Below are 20,181 nucleotides of genomic sequence, written 5' to 3'. Positions count from 1 at the left end.
GAGATTGGGCATACCGCCAAATGATCTTGACGCAACATCATTTTTCACAGTCAATTTAGTCAGACAACACTCCAGGATTTCTCGATAGTGAATGCTGTTCACGTTATCATTGACCATTCTAGAGCCTGTCGGGGCCCCAGGCACAAATCCATTCGGGGGGGGCCTCTATAACCAGTGTTCATGATCATTATGTCTGCCAGCTGATGCTTACTCCTCCTCCAAAAAGTTTATTTTTCTCTCCTATAGGCAACTTATTCTAGTGACTTTCATTGGCAAACTTTGGTTTTCCCAGCAATAATGTGTGAAGCTTAGCAGGGCTACGAGAGTGCGTGCTGTCAAATGGGGCCCCCTTAGGGAGGTTTCCTACTGTCGTTGCAAAATTTGCACATTTTGGGCCACTGCTTTGGTTTAAGTTTGTCAGCCCTCGGGGGCCCCCTACTGGTCTGGGGCCCAAAACGGTTACCTGCCTTGCCTGTCACAAGCAAGACCCTGAACTATACCATGCATAGCACTCTTTAAATGAAAACTACTTACACTTACTAACCAAATCAAACAACAAGTGAACAGCTTTCCTGAACCTGGTGCTCAACGATTATAGAGGCTTGTATCCATCTCGTGAAATTCTTGATGTCATATTGGGGAACTATCGCCTGATTTTCAGAACAAGCCATTTAGCGCCCTCTGCAGATTGATCCTGGGATTACTCCAACATAATGTTTACCTCATGTAACACTATATGGCTGTTTTCGAAACCACGTACTACATACTCTATCTAAATCAGTATGCAGTAGTATAGTATAGCATAGTATAGTATAGTAGTATAGTAGTAGTATGCAGTATGACTGCCAGTTGTCGGTTATTTTGCAGTATGCTTGGCCCCGGTTAAGCTGGTTTCCGGTCCTGGAATGCGGAAGTAAACAACAGTCCATCTGGAGGTAATTAACATAATTAAAATAAAAAAAGTCTACACTCTCTCATATATTTTGTCATTTATACACAATGCCTTGGGTTGAAATGTGATTGGCATGCTATTAAAGTTGTAGTATACTTTTCAGACATTCAGGTTTAACTTTTACTCAGCTGTGAATAATATGTAATAATAGAGCAAGCCAAGGACCCTGTAACTGCAGCTGCTGGTCCAGCTGTGGCACTGTACAGTCTACAAAGCAGGAAACTCTGAGGTGGTAAGACATATAAATATATGAACAAGTCATATTTGTTATTGGTTCATAATGTGGCAAGATATTCAGTCACCGCCACCGACGAGTTCAAACAGCTACGCTCTCTTGATCTCTGACCTGGCACTTTGCATTGTGGGAAACAGTACGCAAGGTAGACTGGTCTGATGCATACTGTACATTTTTCCAGAATCAGTATGACATCCTGGTATTTTTGGCATACTGCGGACCTCGCAGTTGTTCTCATACTGCATACTGCATTTTGGCCAAATCAGGAAGTACTAGTATAGTATGTGGTTTCGAAAACAGACTAAGTGAGTTTTAAAATGGGGATCAGCATAATAGGTTAAGGTGTGAGTTGGCAGGTGCCGTCCTCTGATTGGTTGATTGTTTCACTGCTGCTGTGCACCAATCAAGCTTCACAGCACAGGTGGACGACGTCCAGTCTGGAGGATGCACTCACAAACACACACAACACATTCACACACACACACACACACACACACACACACACACACACACACTAACACGCCTAAAGAGAGGTCAGACACAGCTGGGGGGTGCAGCTGGGGTCCGTGAAAAATCTATTTTGGGGAAATAAAGTGGAAACATGTAAGTTATCCATTTAGCCGGTCTCTATGGTCTCTAAAGGGATCTGTGTTTGGTTGCCAGCTTATATTTTGCCTCAGTGTTTTTGTTTTAGTATGAATCATATTCTGGGAGTAGGAGGCTCTGTTTTAGCATCTCTCATTTTAGAATTTAATTCCTCATTTGACATCTCTCACTTGCCAGATCCAGAGGCCTCTGTGGGAAAAAAAACAGACAGCAGAAAGAAAGAGAGAGAGAAAGAGAGAGAGAAAGAATCCAGCCTCAGTGGAGGAGATGCTTGTTTCCATGGCAATGTGGAGCATGTGCTTGTGTGTATGATGACCTCACGCATGCATATTCTCCTCGGCAGCTTCTCCTTCGCTGCCAGGATGCAGACAGTGTGTGTCTGCCTCCACGCAGCACATGGTGCAGTCACATGTAAGGCTCCGGTTTAGAGGAGGACGCCGCGTTCAAAACGTGAGAAACCCACGGGACAAAGTTAACAGAGCAAGTTTTAGAGAAGCGTTTTTATCATCGTTCTGACAGCTCGGGGCTCAGGGTTTCCTTCTGTCTCAGTGCTGATAACGGGATTTCACAGGATTTTAGGAGCTCTACTTCACGCAGGAAAAGGGGAGCTTGATCACTTCTCCTTAAATGTCTTCATTGGTTTTGTGAAATGATGGTAGAGCTGTTTTAACACATTCATGTTGACGGCCTGTTTAATTTAATCTGGAAGCAGACTGGCTTTAAACCGAAGGATTTAGAATACAGGGTCAAAGAGCCACTCAAGGTTTTACTGACGCCATGAAATGTAACTGTGAGGACCCTTCAAGTCCTGTGAGAAGTATTTATGTGATGATGAAACAGACTGAGTTTCTTTAAGGCCTATTAAAGCAAGCCAGATCATCACAAACGAGATGGAGGATTTCTCTTGTTATTCTTTTGTGTGTGTAACAGCAGCTGTGTACAACAAAGAGACTTACAGCGCACAGACCTGAAGCACGGCCTCCTTCACTGAAATAATGAAACTCAAGGCTCAAAACACGGAGAGCAAAAAAACATAAAAGGACGCCTCACAGTTTTAAATTTACTATTACTTAATTACTAAACCAAAAGTAATTAAAAATAAATAAGAAACCAAAGACACAACAGAACCCGGCCAAAAAGAACAAAAGATGGGAAGGTGCAGAGCCAACCACGTCATGGGTCTTCGCTCTCGGCTCCTCCCCTAAAACTACCTTAGAAGAAAGTCTTACCTAAAGAAACCAAAAGTCAGAAAATAATCTGTGATGTCCAGCCCAAACCCCAGCAATCTTGACATGCATGAGGAAACCTGTAAAAATAGGGAACCAAAGCTCTTCACCACATCGCTGCTCAGAGTGTGTGTGCCCCTGTTTCTTCTACCTGATCCTCTAATCCTCGTCCTCCTCCCTGAGCACAGCAGTGCAGCAGGTAGAGGAAGGAGGGAGAAACAGAGAGAGACAGAGAGAGAACAGTAACAAGCACCATTTTTTGTTTTGAAGTTTTCCACTGAAGGATTATAATTAAAATACAGCACCAGGATTTTCTTTTATATAGAACAGAACGAGGTGCACAGAGGCTGTCAGTAAGCCTGATCAGCCCTTCATCTGCTTTGAATCTGGACATATAGGCAGGCCCTTTTCAAAAGCTCAGCTGCCTCACTGTGGAGACTATATGACATGTATATGCTCTCTAGGGTTTTCCTGCCCCATCAGGGATTCGGGAACACTCGCAGTGTTGCTACCAGCCTCTCTCACTGACATATGTGCTGCAGCCACATGGTCATCTAAGTCCACATTCTCCAGTTTCTACCGTCTCAATGTTGCTGCCAGCCCCTCCTTTGGAGAGCAGGTGCTGGGTGTAACTTCTCAGCAGAGAATAGGGTCTCCCTCGGTCAACCTAGCAGCTTCAGGCTGACCTGGGTGGCTTCTGTTCACAGGCTTGGTGGGGCCTTTGCCCATGTTCTGGGTTAGTCTTGCAGACTTATACAGCCCCTCTGCCTCCTAGGCTTGGCCTTTGCGTCTTGCAGGGCCTTATCCTCGGTGGCATGTAAATATCGTACATTTGTAAATAGTTTGTTTGTTGCACACCGGTGTACTGGATTGGGTTGCACTCCTAGCGGGGTGTCTTAGAGAGTTACCATGTACAGGTATGCATAGTTAGGGTAAACAGGCCATTTACCATCCACATGCAACAGTACCATGTATCACATGGAGCCATTTGGTGGATCCCACACTCTCCTCCCGGAGACTGAATTGGGTCAAGTCTTGGCATCTTCTCAGGGCTTCCACCCAAAGTCCTTAAAATCAATGTGGAGTTGGTGTGTATGTTTTCTAAAACAATGTTGGTTTTTTTTTATCATATAATTTATTATTTGGCTTTTTGCCTTATTTGATAGGACAGTGGATAGAGTTGGAAAACAGGGAGAGAGAGAGGGTAGAGGATGAGATGTGGGAAAGGAGACTCAGGCCAGACTCAAACCTGGGCAGGTCACTTGCACGACTGTAACCTCTGCACATGGGGTGTTACATCACCACTAGGCCATCTGTGCCCCTTTCATTACAATGACGTTTCATCTCAAAGTAGGGCTACTAGATTTTGGAAAAAATCATAATCATGATTACTATAACTGATATTGAGATCACAATAATTAAACTTCACTTCTCGTTGATTTTACAACATCTTCTTCACATGTTTTTACCAAACTTAAACACTCTGAACACTTCGAAAAACAAGCAATACATGAAAAAATACATCCAAATATAAATATATAGTAAAAAATAAATACATCTAAATAAATGAGCTGTGTTTCTGAGGTAGTGGGGATGAACTCTTGTGGCCAAAATATAACAACAAACACTTTGAAACATTACCACGTCATAAAATCTACAAAAACAATATGAGAGCAACACGCCATGCGACTCATCGTTTAATTTTGATGATCTTGTTTTCATTATCGTGGAATACAAAATGATAACAGCACTATCTCAGCTCTTTAAGCCTTTATTTGACGGGACATATAGAGTAGGAAACTAGAGAGAGATCAGGGATCGAGATGTGGGAAAGGAGCCACAGGTCGGACTTGAGCCCCTGCTGCCCCCCTTGTAGGACTACAGCCTCTGTACATGGGGCACAACCTAACCGCTAGGCCATCAGCACCCCTCATGGTTTTATTTTATCTCATAATTTAAACTTTTCATCTCAAAGTTTTGATTTAAAAAAAGCTTCTTTTTTTAAATCATTGATGCTTAGCTCCACTCACACTCCCTGCCATGGGGTCCCTGTTTCTTGACTTCTTTTGAGTGGGTCTCTCTGACGGGTTAACTGCTCTCTCTCTCTCTCTCTCTCTCTCTCTCTCTCTCTCTCTCTCTCTCTCTCACACTCGCACGCACGCACGCACGCGCGCACGCACGCACGCGCGCACGCACGCACGCACGCACGCACGCACGCACGCACGCACGCACGCACGCACGCACACACACACACACACACACACACACACACACACACACACACACACACACACACACACACACACACACACACACACACACACACACACACACACACACACACACACACACACAGGCTTCCATAGTTGTGTCTGCAGGTGAGTAAGTATTAAAACATCAGCACAGTTCAGATCATGTAGTTCATCTCTGTTTTGTGTGTGTGTGACGTGTCTTTTTGTTACCATAGTTACGGTTTGATCTAAATATAGCTGGAGTTCAAATGTAGAAAATGTCAAGTCTTTTTCTGGCCCTCAAACTGGATCAAAATAATCCTCAGTGGTTTTCTGTAAAATTACTTCAGTGCCTGGCGCACCCTAGTGTTTCAAAGGAGAACTACACTTTGTCTGACTGGTCTGTTGTGTTAATAAATACAGATACCATAAAAAGCCACAAGAAAGAGATATACAACTCATGAGTGTCTCAGTGTGGTTTTCATACACACTGGATGAAGATTAATGAAATGTTAAATCATATTCTCAAACATTTAATCTGCTCTGTTTTGTTACAAAGTTGTGACAGCCATAAACATTCAAATCCTTTGAATTAATATATTCTCAACTCGAGGTTCATGTCACTTCTTTCAGCTGTGACTTTAGGGATCTTGCCTCACAGCTGCAGAGCGTGTTTGAGAATAAAACCTGCACTCGAAGACGATCCAAAATCAAAGCTCTTGCCACAAAAAATCTCGTCCCACTCCCGTGCATTCTTCCTTCAGGCTCATTTTGTTATCGGGGATTAAAGGCACAGAAATCATTTCAATCTTACCAAACAATGACTCAAACGCGGGAGGAGGAAGAGGAGAGTTTAATGAATTCAGGGATATCGAACCCTCATTGAGGGTTAATTGTCTTAAATTAGATAAACAGGGAGACATCCCACACAGGAATTTTACTTTCATCATTTAGAATTACGCCCACACTGATCCATCACATGAATACAGTAATATCATCTGACCTCGCAGAGTTATTAGTATTCATATGAACATTTAAGACATTCATTCCTCTACTCGGTGACACGTTCACTCCTCTGTGACGGACGCTTTCTTCTGGGACAGCACCAGCTCTTTGACCTGTGGGGTCAGGTTCATGAGCTGCGTGCGGACACTCCCTCCCTCCTCCTCCTCTTCGTCCTTCTCCTTCTCCTTCTCGTTGTCCCCGGCCTCTTCCTGCTTCTTGTTCTGACTCTGGCTCACCAGCTGCTTCACCACCAGGCTCTGGTAGGCAGACAGCAGCTGCTGATGCTCCTGCAACCACACACACGCACACGCACACGCACACGCACACGCACACGCACACGCACACGCACAAACACACAAACGTTCAGCAGTTTAACTTAACCAAACAAATGGCGTCTTACTCTGAGACTGCTGGCAGCAGATGGAGATAACACACAGCTGTCGCGTCTGTAGACAAGATGTAAACAATCCTGAGATGGAGCAGTCTGACGCCAACATTTGCTGAAGCATAAAGACCACACTGAAGCACAAATAAAGGAGTATTACGACTGAGTTAGGGCTGATCCTCCTGAACATTTTTGTTCAGCAATATGTAACTCTGACACCTAGTGTTTAAAAGTGGTACTGCAGACAAATTAAAAACATGACAGGAGCTGTCTCTCCTCTCTAGATTTGATGGTTGCCATGGGGCAGACACTGTAGCTTCAGTGTTTATCCAGCTCTGCATTGGTCTGTAAACCTTTCTGTGTTCTAACCTCTCTCCATTTTTCAAAATCATCTCCAATATTGATCCTAGTTTGAGCACGTTTCTTCGGTTAGCTTACTTCTCTGGTCCAAACAAATCCAGAGCATTCAGGAGCAGAATCTAAAGTTAGAAGGAGGACATACTGGCTGCTGCATTGTTGTCAGAGAAGCCAGCACTTCAACATAGCATGTTTCATTAATGTCTGATCAGATAGTAAGGTACCTTTATCATTTCATTCAGTTTACTTTTACATATTGCTCCTGTAAGTGCTGTAAGGAGGCTGCATCAGGAATCACTTCATAGTCCTGATTATTTAGTGTTGTAAAAACATACTCAAAAACCAAACTTAAAAATCAGTTTGCCTTCAGCACGAAATCTCCAGAAAACATTTGGGAGTGTTTGACTGGACGGTAGATTAATATCTTCACATAATCATCAGAAGGTTTATCTTCTATCATCATGATGAAATTGAGAAAACAGACCTTTAACCTTCAGTTGTTTGAATCAAACTTACATGTCAAACATTTTGTTAGAACTAGGCCTGCATGATAGGAGAAAAATATGCGAGTTAGCTAACATTGATCAATTATGCGATAATCTTTTATTTTGTAAACCTGTGTTTACAAAATGTCCCTCCTGCATCTGGAATATATCTGAAAAACAGATATTTTTCCTTCCCTAAATTGGCACTAATAAATCTGAGGGTAGCTGTTAGCTTAGCTTTAGCTTCATCTGACTGCTCCACAAAGGTGTGAAAGCATGAACATTATACTCAGTCCTCCGTACAAATGGTGAAATGTTCACATGCTGAGTGAGAAAGCTTTGATTGACGACATCAAAAGTGTTTTCTTTGAATAATTGTGATAAATTCAGACTTTAGCGATGTGTTTATTCTGAATTGTGCAGCTTTAGGTAAAACTTTGCTTCAGTGGGATCAAACTGAACCTCTTTGTTTATAAAAATACAGGAACACTAGTGAGGTAGCACTAGTTACAGGTTACCTCACCTTTGTGCTGTTGCAGAGAAGCAGCAGGTATTTAACCCCACCTCTAGATTATGTAACAGCAACAAACTGAGCACTCACAGCTTCCAGCCACACACGACTGAGTTGTTCTGATAACTCTGAGGGTCGGACTTACCGCGGGTATTCGGCCTGTGAGGGTACCAATGATCTGGGGCACGCAGCGTCCTGGAGCGTGCAGCATGCACTGGGTGCTGGCCTGAAACAGCAGCACGCTGGTCAGGTGGAGGACCAGAGCGGGATCCTCGGTCTCCTTCAGCTGCTCAGTGAGAGCCTGGCGGTGCACGAACAGCGCCTGTCTGCATGACACACAGAGACACACGTTCAATCTATAATCCAGGATATATGGGCACTTTTAAACCTGACAGAGGGGGCACACCTGATGGAAGGGGGAGGGGGGTGTTCCACAGTTTAAGGGCTTTGGCTGCAAAGGCCCGATCACCTTTGAGCTAGGAAAGAGGCAATAAACTGAGTATTCGAGATAAATAAAAGTGTATCCCCTGGTTACAGTAAACCAAACAGACTCCCTGAATGAAATCTGGAATATCAGGAGGTAGTAAAAATGCCAAGGAATGTCCGCATGGTTCTTCTCTGATGTTGAATTGTTTGTTTTAGGCCTTTGATGTTGTGTGAAGCACTTTGAATTGCCTTGTTGTTGAAATGTGCTTTATAAATAAATTTGCCTTGAGCTTGAGCAGTGAGCGAGGGACAGCCCCCCCCCGGCATGTTCGACGATGTAAGAGGCCTAGATGAAGTTTAAGAGCTAAGGAGGTCTGTTGTGTACAGGGGATCCAAACCGTTCAGGACTTTAAAAACAAACAGCACAGAACATTACATTTGATTCCTAAATGCATTGGGAGCCAATAAAGGGATGCTATATGCTTCCTCTTCTAAGACCCAGTAAGCAGCCTTTTGGACCAGCTGCAGGTGGGACAGGGACGACTGGCTTTATCCTGGTATATAAACAATTGCAGTAGCATTAATCACTGTCTCTCAGGGCACACTCCCACCAGGCCCAGTTGTCCCCGTACCACTCACACTGCTCCAGGACTAACCGGGCCTCAGCACGGTGACCTCTTGTACATAACTTTGACATTGTAAGGAGTTGAAAGAAGCTGGCGAGAGAATGTGAAGTCACTATCAGAAATAAAGCCAAGGTTCCTGGTGGGGGGGCCTGATACATCAGGACAGGTAATCGGTGATGTTGGAAACGTGTGTGATGACGTCGAGGGGGGCCAAAAAGAACAGATTCCATCCAGGCCATCCACAACCTCGCTCCGCTTTACCTCTCTGAACTCCTGCACATCAACACACCTACTTGCACTCTCAGGTCTTCTCCCATTCAACTCACTGCACCAACCACCCGCTTGTCCACCATGGGGTCCAGGGCCTTCAGCCGCTCTGCCCCCCACCTCTGGAACTCCCTCCCACCACAAATCCGTAATATCGACTTTCTCTCCATTTTCAAATCTCATCTCAAAACACATCTTTTTAAACTGGCATATTCAGTCTGTCAGTTCAAAAATCCTTTACATCCTGTACATTTGTGTTTTTTGTGTTTTTAATGTTAATTTTATCTTTGTGTTGTTACTTTGTTGTTTTTATCTCTGCTTTGTAAGTTGACCTTGAGAGTTTTGAAAGGCGCCTTTAAATAAAATGTATTATTATTAGATTCCATTTTTTACTTTAAAGTCACCCAATTTTTTATATCTTCATCGCATTGTTTCACACCTCTGTGACGTGCTTTGAGTTGCATTATACAGCGTTCATCACAGCCTGTTCTTTTTCCACTGCTGGTTTAAACACTCTTCTGAATTATTATTCATTATTATTATTTAGGATGAAAGATTTAGTGGATGAAAGGACTCTGGTGAAAGAAATACTGGTATATACTCTAAAGACAAACTACAGGTAAGCAAAAAAAAACACCCAGAATGAAAACTGAGCTGCGTCATTACCTCTCTTTCTTCTTGTCTCCCTTCTTCAGCATGAAGCCGCACACCTCTGCACAGCTCTCGATGTTGGTCATGAAGTCTTCGATAGTCTGTGAAGAACAGAGCGTGATCAGGTTTGCTGTGTCACTGCTTGAGGGAGCAGCTGGTGATGTAACTTAACAGGACTCACTTTGCCGTTCAGACTGTTGTGCAGCTTCATGAGAGGTCCTCTGGTCTCCTCCGACAGCTTGCCCACGATCTTCACTCTGACCTGAGGCGACACATCAGAGACTCTAACAACTCCCACAGAGCATCTCTCAAACATGGAGTCCTAATTAACTCGAACGTGATTTAAAGAGATCTCCTCCCCGCCTGAGGACACACACACACACACACACTTCTTTTTTTTCTCACCTCGGTGGTGATGCTGCCGGGATTCTCCACGGACATCATCAGGTCAGCAGCCAGGAAGTTCACCAGGATGTTGGTGACATCGGCGCACAGGGTCTTCAGGACGTGTTTGGCAATCAGGACCTGAGTTTCATCTGCGAGATCAAAAGGATTAACGTTAAGTTACCTCTGAATCTGAAACGTCCAAACAAGTACATAATACAACGAAGGGAAAAGAGACAGTGTTGTGCCCTTACACTAGTGTGTTTGTTAATGGTGATGTGCAACTCCTGAGAGACTGATGCTACTGCTGCTTTCAAATAGGATCTCCTTCTTTAATAAAAAGACCTCTCTGTATGGTCCATGTCTTTTCTATAAACAAACAAACATGTTAAGCACAATAATCCTGCTGCTCTTACATCCCGTCTCACTGCTTCCTGCTGAGGCACACTGGAGGAATGTAAAGATGTACTGTACCAGCCATTGGTCATTCAGAACCCAAAATTTAATCCTCATTGCAGCGGCAATTTCCTGTCTCTCTTCAGCCGTCCTATCCAATAAAGGCTAAAATGACCCCAAAATATATTTTGCCGCTATGCTGTCATTGGCTGGAGGAAACACATCAGCTCCCCCTCCCAGAAACTTCCAGAGTCAACCCAAACAAACCAGAACATGAAAATCCAGTCAGAGGACAGAGTCTCTGCAGACACAGTCACCACCACACATGAATGGAGGCCCAGAACTGATGATTGAGCATCATTATGTTAGTATAAGTCTATATTTAATATTGTCAGGACAAATCTATTGACTCCATCTTTAAAGGCTTTTATCGGTCATATTTGCACGGTGGCAGCATTCACCAGAGAAGAACTTGGTCCCCTTCTCAAAGAGTCGGATGTTGTTGTAGAGGTTGGTGATCTCCTCCTGAAGCTCCTTCATGCTCTTCTTCTTGTTGGCCCCTGACGGAGAGCTGCTGGAGGACATGAACACGGCCCGCAGCACCTCCTGATAGGCTTTATTCAGAGGCCTGCAGAGACATGGACGGTTAAGAGAATACACTTTATTCTGTGTGATAACAGAGAACATGCCGCTGTGCAGAAGCAGCCACTTACCTGACTAAATGCTCTGCCAGCTCTGAGAGGATTTCTTCGGGGCAGTCGCTCACTCTCTCCTCTAAAACTGCGACGATCTCCTCCTGGGCCATAAAGGGGGCCGCAGTCTGTTTGCTGCGATCTTAGCAGAGGTAAAACACAGGCTAATTAGTCTCAAAGGGATACTACAGTTCTAAAAAGAAAGGCTTTAACAGCACAGAGCAGAGCTTTGTGGCCAACCAGCCATTAAACTCCTGTTACAGTAAAACAGCTCAGTGAACAGAGTTAATGTGCACATGGAGACACTCTTACTTTGCTGTGAAGGTCCTGTTTCCTCGTCGCTGTCTTCGTCCTTCCTCCCTTTCTTCTTGGTTTTACGGATCCGGTACTCCCTGGCGTTTCCTCCCCCGCCTGATTTAACGCTGCCGCTGCCCTCTGGGAGACAAAAGCAGCCGTCAGATGATTTATAATCCAAGAAAACTCAAGAGTCAAACATCACAGGTGTTTATGTGAGATTCAGAGCCAGGATTCATTGCCCTATCTAGATATTTTCAGGAGTGCAGATGTGAAAACAGCTGAACTGAGCTGCTCCCACTGCACAAACTGCATGACTGATCTCAAACGAGGTGTTTGATTGCTTTTTATTCCACATGCAGAAATTAAAGATTACATAAACAGTAGGTCTGTTCTCAAGCCTTAAAGTTGTCGGTCCGAATTCTGTTAAAAAAAGAAAAAGCCTCAAACATTAATTCTTTCCTTTAAGTTCATGAACCTGATGAAGTGCTGAGTGTCAGACGGACATGAGACACGTGCAGAATGCTGCTTTCTTAGTGTTTAAAGTCACAACACTGTCCTTTTTAATTGTTTTTTATTTAACGAGACGCAGGATTATAGTCAGCTTGTGAGCTTGAGGTTCATTATGCAGCCTCTCCTGAATCCCCCCCCAAGCTCATTTCTATTTCATTGAGCAAGAAAGTTAAAAAAGGTCAGTGAGCACTAGGATTCTTCTTTAGGCTGAACACAAGGTCAGACATCTACCTGAAGCAGAAAATAAAGCAAGTCTAGTTTCTTCTCTAGATTTGACTTTTTCTGGGGGGGAGGGAGGAGTTAACCAACCTGTAGCCTTCTTCCTGCGCTCTGCTTCTCTCTTCTCCTTTTTAGAAAGTGCCGAGCTCTCCGTCAGCATGGACGACTGCTTCAGATCGTCTTCAGATATCAAAAACACTGGATTGTTCTTCACCTCCTGAGAGACCAATCAGAAAAAAAACCAAAGTGTACTTCAAAGTGTTTCAAGGCGTCACACCGCCCGACTCTCTGCATGATGTTGTATGTTAAAGGATGCTCTACCTTCTGAGCCTTCTGCTGCATGCCCTCATCAAACACAGACAGACAGTTGCTGATGAACTTCTCGCTGACGACCACCGTCCCTCCCAGCACTCGGGCTGCCGTCTGAACATTCGTGTTTCTCATAGCCTGGTTTATCAGTATCCCTACGTCCTCGACTGAAAGGCAGCTGGGCAGAATCGGCTGCAACAGAATGAGAACATTCAGACGACTCACATTGGTATTTCTTATGATTCTTATGATATATTTATTACTGCAGCAAAACATCAATTCTCACAGCTTTACTTTACATGCAGATATTTGAAGAGTGATGGGATGACATCTTAACCCCCCCCCCCCCCCCCCAGTGGGAGCCTACAGGTGGATGCTGGTGAGGAGGGGGCTGAGAGAGAGGAGCAGGTCACAATTGGAAGGAGGTGTGGTCAGGTGAGTGTCAAATGTGAAATCAGTGTAATCATTACACAAACTCTCACACCACAACTTGAATACACACATCAACATATTCAACACTGCTCAATTCTCTCTTCTCCCTCTCAAGTCCCCCTTACAAAGCACCATCTCCCCCTCCCCCTCCCCCTCTCTCTATCACTTCTTGTAACCTGTATGTATTTCGTATAGTTTGCTAGTTGTAGTCAGTTGATGTGTGTCCGTAGATGTCTCAGTATTTTGTTCTCTTTAGTTTATATTATTGTATTTTGTCGTTGTTGTCCTACGCTTCTTCTGTTTTGTATCGTCTAATCTCCTCCGCTTGTTTTTTTTTGTACCTCATTTGTCGTGCTTATGTCACCAGTTTCTCACACTATTGCACCAAAAAAATAAAAAATAAAAAAAGTGAAATCAGCGCAGCTCGAGTCGACTAACTGAACTAGATCGTTGGTGCTGCCTCAACAACAAGATGATGTTGTGTGTGCGTGCGTGTGTGTGCGTGTGTGTGTGCGTGTGTGCGTGTGTGTGTGCGTGCGTGCGTGAGTGCGTGTGTGTACCTGTATATCAGTCCACGTGGAGGAGTTGACGGCTTCCTCCACAGACGCCTCCACCTGGTCCACCAGAGTCTGACCCACGCAGGCGGCTCGGAGGAACAGCAGCTTGTTGGCCTTGAAGCGCTTCTTGATGTAGCTGGGGGGGTCCGGGATCCCCAGTCTGACCAACGAATCAAACTCTGCAGGGGGAGCACAACCAGACTTAGACACACACACACACATGAACTAAATACCCCAACCTCAACTTTAGACATGATGAAACAGTAGAAGCTTTTCTTATTTCTTTGATGATTAAAACACTCTACCCCCGACGTGGTGGAGAGAAACTTACATTAACTCCTCAGAGAAACTTTATGTACCACTGCAGAGGGAAACCATCCTCAACAAAAGTAATAATGTAAAAGACAACAAGGTCTTACCTAAGTATCCGTTCTGCTGCAGGAAGGAGTCCACCCAGCTGTTTTGTGTTTTAGAGTAAATGTCAGGGATGTACACCGCTTTGTCCTGACGACCTCCAACCACACTTCCTTTGAGGCGTCCAGTGTTCACCAACTCCTCCAGGACGGCTGAGAGAGAGAGAGAGAGAGATAGGGTCATAAAGAAATACATCTAATCAAGCACAGTTCAGGAGCAGTCACATTTTAATGTAACCCTTAATCCATGCTAACTACAATGTAAGCCTGTATGTACACTGAAGTTTTAAAAACAGGGCTTTACTGCCATTCTGCCAATATCACTTTTTTTTTACATTTGAGTTAACATTAGTGATGCACCGCTGAATCGGTTCAACGTCGGCCGTGTTGACAGACATGACCTGATGTCAGGGGTTGATGTTTATTTGTCGTGCTAAATCAATTTAGCCACCTCTTAAACAAACTCGGACTTGTTTTCATGTCAAACACCAGTGACATTTGTTGGCATTGTGGGAGTCTTATGCTGCATTCATACTGCTCCAATTTCTAAAAGTCTGAATGTTGTGACATCAACAACAAACAGCGTGGACGCTACAAAGAAGATGATGTGTGAAACGTCACTGTTACAAGTTATATATATATAGATATAGATATAGATATATTGCCCCCATGCGATGACAAATATGACATCAAGTCAGGCATCAAATTCCTTCCCTAGTTTCCGAGTTGTTGTTCCGACTTCATCCAATCATTTTACAACTCAGAAACTAGTTTTTCTGATGTGTCACCACATGGATGAACGGAAACACCAAAAGATGTCATAAAACAAACATCATTATCCGTATCAACCCTAAATTTACCTAATATGTGCTTCTCTAGTAATTATTCCTGATTACGTCTTTGGTACCAGACCAATTTCCAGTCTTGGTCCGCATCGGGACTTGACTTGTATGTAAATAAATATTATACACACTGAACTAAAATACAACAAAATATAAATATAACATGAAACATCTTAGACTGTTTCTATGTACACAAAAAGCCTTTTTCCCTCACATTGTGTTAACTAGTGTGTTTAAATCTGTGTTTTCCACCTGACAAGTGCGGCACATCAAGTTGCTGATTGGACGGAATGATAACTGCACAGGTCAGGTAGAAACGGTGTATTCACTATAAAGTGAAATGTCTTTGGTTTGAGCTTCAGGTCTTTGATTTCCCATCATGATGTCGGATATTAGAGCATAAACTAAAGTGTTGTGTTTATATTTTGGTTCGGTGTAAAACAATGTTATCGTAATGTCACAGCAGTTTCCTCACAGTAGAGAAGATGCTCCTGGAATCCAAACGCTCCGATCATGCTGCTCACGGGGGTCGGTCTGCAGGAGGAGAGCATGAAGTGAAACATTAGAAGAGCTTTTGACATGGTGAAAGACGTGTTTGGTAATCTCCTCTAAACCTCTCTGAACTACATTCTCAGCTTCGCTCAGACAAGTTGGACTCTGATAAATCCCTGAAACGTGTTTTAATCCGTTATAATAAAACTGTTCAGACGGAGGCCGGGGCATGAGAGATGAGAAGCACAGTTTGAGGACAGAGTTCATTCACAAAGTTAAAACACTCTGACCCTGCAGTTAAAAAGTGGTGCTGCCAGCCAGGTCTGTGTCGCTACGTTTCCTCACAGGTAGCTAGCAATGAACCGAGTCCAATTCAAGTAGAAACATTTCAGGTGGCGTGCAGTGGGGGATGGTGGCGGCTGCCCTCTCAGTGACGATGGCGCGGGTGTGTCAGCATTTTATACCAGTGTAAGTACCAGATGTGCTCGGCTGTTCAGATCGACTCGGCTAGCGACGTCATACAAGAGTGTTTCTGATTGGTTGAGCTTGCTGTTACCATGGCAATGTTTCCTGCCCCTCGATGCCGTATGCGAACAGATAAGTCTGCTAGAAGGCTAGCTAGCTAGTTAGTTAGTTAACACGAAATGTACTAGCCTAACAACCATGTCATGCCGCAGTGAATGTAGTTTATATTTTACCACAACACAAACTACAAGATAGTACAACACTTGCATTAAGACAAAAGTTACTCTTAAGAAGACACGATATCATTCGCAATGGATTGTGGGATGTGTAGTTCCTTTACTTCTGACGACAATCATGTACACAGTCATGTACCTTTGTCTTTTTTCCATTTTTTTATGTTGTTTTGGTGCTAAATGTCATATCATCAGTGGGCGGTCACTGTACATATTGTGTGACTTCACTAGCAGGCTCAGGACCCCAAGTCGATCTGAACACCCGAGCACATCTGGTACCTACAGCGGTATATTGGTCTCACTGGTATAAAGGACGCAGCCAACTTTTCAGGTAATATAATGTGTATTAAAAGTGCGTCCTATACACCAGATTTTAGGGTGGACCTTGAGACGGAGCAGATACCAGGAGCGAAGGATGAGAAACTTTTTCAGTTTCCACTAACTGCTTCAACCTGCTCTTGGTGACTTTCCCCTCCCTCGCTCGAGGCCAGATGTGTAAATATCTCGACGCCGCTCACCTCGTGATGGCGCTGAAAAGCCCCCGTATCCTGGCCTTGTGGCGAGCAACAAAAGCTGGAGTAAATATGACCCCTCTGTTGTACTGGTCCATCTCTCCCTGGATGAGCTTCCCGAGGCGCTTTGACAGCTCCTGAGGAAAACATCAAGACAACATGACACACAGTTAACAGAAACCTACAACAAGACGACCGTCCAAATACAAATATGACACATTTTGACGTGAGAGATGAACACATGCTGGTACTGAATGAGGGTGCAGAGTCGCTCACCTCGGATAAGAAGTCTCCGGGGAGGTCATAGCTCTTACACAGCTCTGATATACTGATCAGACCGGCCTCCTGCAGTTTGTCGTTCACCTCCTCAGCCAGCCGGTCCAGGTACGTACTGCAACCATCAACACATTATCAACAGGTTAACCAAGCATGGAAAACTCAGCACTCACTCTGAATGACCTTTTTTTAAATGTACATATTTTTCAGAATCCAGTTGACATAATAGAAAAGCATCATAGCGAATACATATAGACATTCATACCAAAGACCATAACCCTCTACAACAGCTCACCTTTAGCGAGCAGAGAACTGTCATCATGATCATCTCCGTCTTTTCATTTTCTAATCTACTCTGCGTATTATGTAAATTGTAAAAGTTTACACATTACTCTTACACTTAAGTTAAATTAATTTGTCTGCCCGGTCGTCATTTTAGTTCACAGTTTCAGCTGTTAACATGTCTACACTCTTACACTTTAACACACATATCAGTGATTGCACAGCTCTGAATTTTTCATATTTAGACTAGAAGTAATGTTAAGTCAAATCATTGATGTATATATTTCTTCTTATTCTCATTTTTTTTTTTTTTTTTTTAATATTCTTAGTACTTATTTTGTATTTTTAGTGATTACTACCTTATACTTATTCTTATATTGTTTTATTTGATCTGTTAACCTGCTGCTGTAACACCACAACTTCCCAGTTTGGGATCAATAAAGTAATTCTATGTCTATAGATACACAGACGTCAACTTTCACATTTCTATATTCTCTATGTAATGTCTGACTATATAACAGCATGAACAGCTAAATATATGAAGGCCTGTGTCTTACTGGGTTACACTGATGTGGTTACAGTGTCACTCACTTATCGACAAGTTGTCCCAGTACGAGCTGAACCCCTTTGTCAGACTTGACGATGTCGTTTGCTCTACTTTCCACATGGACCCAATCCACGTTGATAATCTGAAAAGGAAATGTGGAAAGACATGATGGGACGTTTGAGTGTTTGTCAGGAGTTAAAAAACCAGAAGAGCAAAAAAAAAAAAAGGAAGGCTGCTGCTGCAGACACATGGGACAATGAAGATTAAGGAGGAAGAAGAAAACGAGGAGTTTCAATTCTAAATGGCTGTCAGGTCGTGAGTGGCTCGTAAATTTCGGCTGGTGGGAAATCTGGTTTGCTGGCAACTTTAAAAATCTACTAGCCATGTTGGCTGGTGATAAAAAAAAGTTAATTTAAAGCCCTGTATATACAATATATATTTTCTTTATGAACTCTTTTATTCCTTCAGCTATCAGGCTGTTTGTTTCCTGAGTTTGTGTCGATTTCTTTTAATAAGACTCACAAGGCTGTGAAAGTGAAAAAAAAACCTTCTGGGATAAATAAAGTCATCTGAATCTGAATCTGAATCTGAATGATATAGGAACAAGAAACAGACAAAGTTGGTCAAAGCAAAAATGTTACTTTTTGAAACATACCTGCTGGAGGTCCACAATGTTGATCCGCCCTGGGAAACAGAATGAGAGTATGTGTTCACTGTTACCATCCAGTACAGTACTTCAATCAGAGGAATAGATAAATAGCATCTCATGCTGTGAGACTTGTAGCACAGGACATTAAGATGGGAAGGAAGTAGTTCACCCCACACCTCACAGTGCAATACAAGTGTGCAATATTAACCTTAAAAACAAAAAACTGTGCAATTATATCATGTGAAAAATATGTGTGCAATAACCTCAGGTGCAATAAGAGACAAGAAAACATATTTATATTTTCATTTCATTGTACAGTGTTCCCCTTTGTTATTTTTTGTACTATATCTTTGCTTTAATACAGTGTTTAACTTCTGTACAGTTTATTTTAAATCACTAAGCTGTGACTACAACTTATTTATTTTTACTTTGACTTTTTCTTGTTTTCTTGTAATGATATTCTATTTTATATGTAATCTTAACTTTGTTTTGTAGAAGCTGACTCAGACCTGTACTGTCCTGAACCTGTGCACATGTCAATAAACACCTGTTCTATCTTCAAACAGTGCTGATGAGTTCTGCTTGTTTAGAAAGGTATGTTGTTGTGTGTATGGGTTTGAATCTGGTGTTGAGCTCACCTCCATGCACGTAGAGTTCGTCTCGGATCTCTCTGCTGATCTGTGCAGGAGTGATGAACTCTTTCCCGTCCAGTGTGTGCACCACATCCAGCTTCTTGTCCTGCACCAGCTTCGTGATGATTTCAATGCAATTCCTCTCAGACAGCCTGCGGGAATAATCAAACAAGCGTCACATGTTTTATTCAATACTGGTAAAGACAGCTGTCAGTAGAAAGGATTAAATCCCATCTATCTGAATGAAAGTTTCCTGTTAGCTCCATTAGCTTAGTGGCTAACAGCTGCTTGTACCTCTGAATTGTGTCAGTAAACTGCGCTCTCTGAAAGTCTGCAGCAAGACGACGAATCTCCTCCCAGTCCGCCGCCATTGTTGCTCTTTATACGTTTATAATTACAGTCAGTTGTCTTGTACTTTAATCAACTATCCACCAAGAAACAACTGTGCTGCTAACGAGACAGGTTATCCACACGTCAACATTCAGTGACGTAGGACGGAGAGCCGTAAAGACCAAACTTCATTCACCTACTTTCACGCACGGAGTTTCTTCTTCTTCTAAAGTAATTCCGGCAGGCTGTACACTGAGAAGTGTAATGCTGCCCTCTGCAGGTAGAGTTTGTAATCTCTCAGGGGTTCCAAACTTTGCAATGTGGATCTACATAAAGCATACATTTTCATGAATTCATTTTACATTGCAAATATCAAAAATTAAATAACCAGCTTCTTTATATTTTTCCTTATTTTATCAACAATTAAAAGTCATGTTTTTTTAAAAATGTTTTTTGTAATCACTCTTTTATAAATTGTGTCCCAACAATGATCAACAGTCATAGTAGTAGAAGCCAACCCTTGTTAATCAATCATTAAGTTTTGTTGGGTGTTTTTTTATAACATTGAACAATTTTCTTAGAAAAGGAACACTAATTTGGTTATGTAGAGATCAATATCACCTAAAAAGACATGTAATGATGTAATTAGTGAGTTGATTTTAATTTTGGTTCAATTTCGCCCCCACTTCCGTCCAAGTATTTGTGACCCCCCTAACACCTCCTCGCGACCTCCCATCTCTTTGAAAATC

At 42.9% G+C, this 20,181-nt stretch overlaps 1 protein-coding gene across 1 annotated transcript; it reads right to left on the bottom strand.

The window, feature by feature from the left end:
• Positions 1 to 6,087: 6,087 nt before the first annotated feature.
• Positions 6,088 to 19,612, bottom strand: ufl1 (UFM1-specific ligase 1). Its single transcript, XM_020636698.3, has 19 exons — positions 19,397 to 19,612; positions 19,109 to 19,254; positions 18,477 to 18,505; positions 17,866 to 17,963; positions 16,993 to 17,107; positions 16,723 to 16,853; positions 15,490 to 15,548; positions 14,179 to 14,325; positions 13,763 to 13,938; positions 12,783 to 12,962; positions 12,552 to 12,678; positions 11,748 to 11,870; positions 11,457 to 11,577; positions 11,205 to 11,371; positions 10,369 to 10,499; positions 10,145 to 10,225; positions 9,979 to 10,064; positions 8,139 to 8,319; positions 6,088 to 6,542 (listed from the first exon to the last, which is right to left on the bottom strand). Exons 1-19 carry the CDS (start codon positions 19,471 to 19,473, stop codon positions 6,318 to 6,320), a joined length of 2,400 nt encoding a protein of 799 aa, XP_020492354.2. The 5' UTR covers positions 19,474 to 19,612; the 3' UTR covers positions 6,088 to 6,317.
• Between the last annotated feature and the right edge of the window lie 569 nt (positions 19,613 to 20,181).

Source organism: Labrus bergylta, chromosome 15 (genome assembly GCF_963930695.1).
Source record: "Labrus bergylta chromosome 15, fLabBer1.1, whole genome shotgun sequence".
In the NCBI taxonomy this organism is placed as follows: Eukaryota; Metazoa; Chordata; class Actinopteri; order Labriformes; family Labridae; genus Labrus; species Labrus bergylta.
The sequence above is the reverse complement of the archived record's forward strand: the minus strand, read 5'-3'. Positions and strand labels throughout refer to the sequence as shown.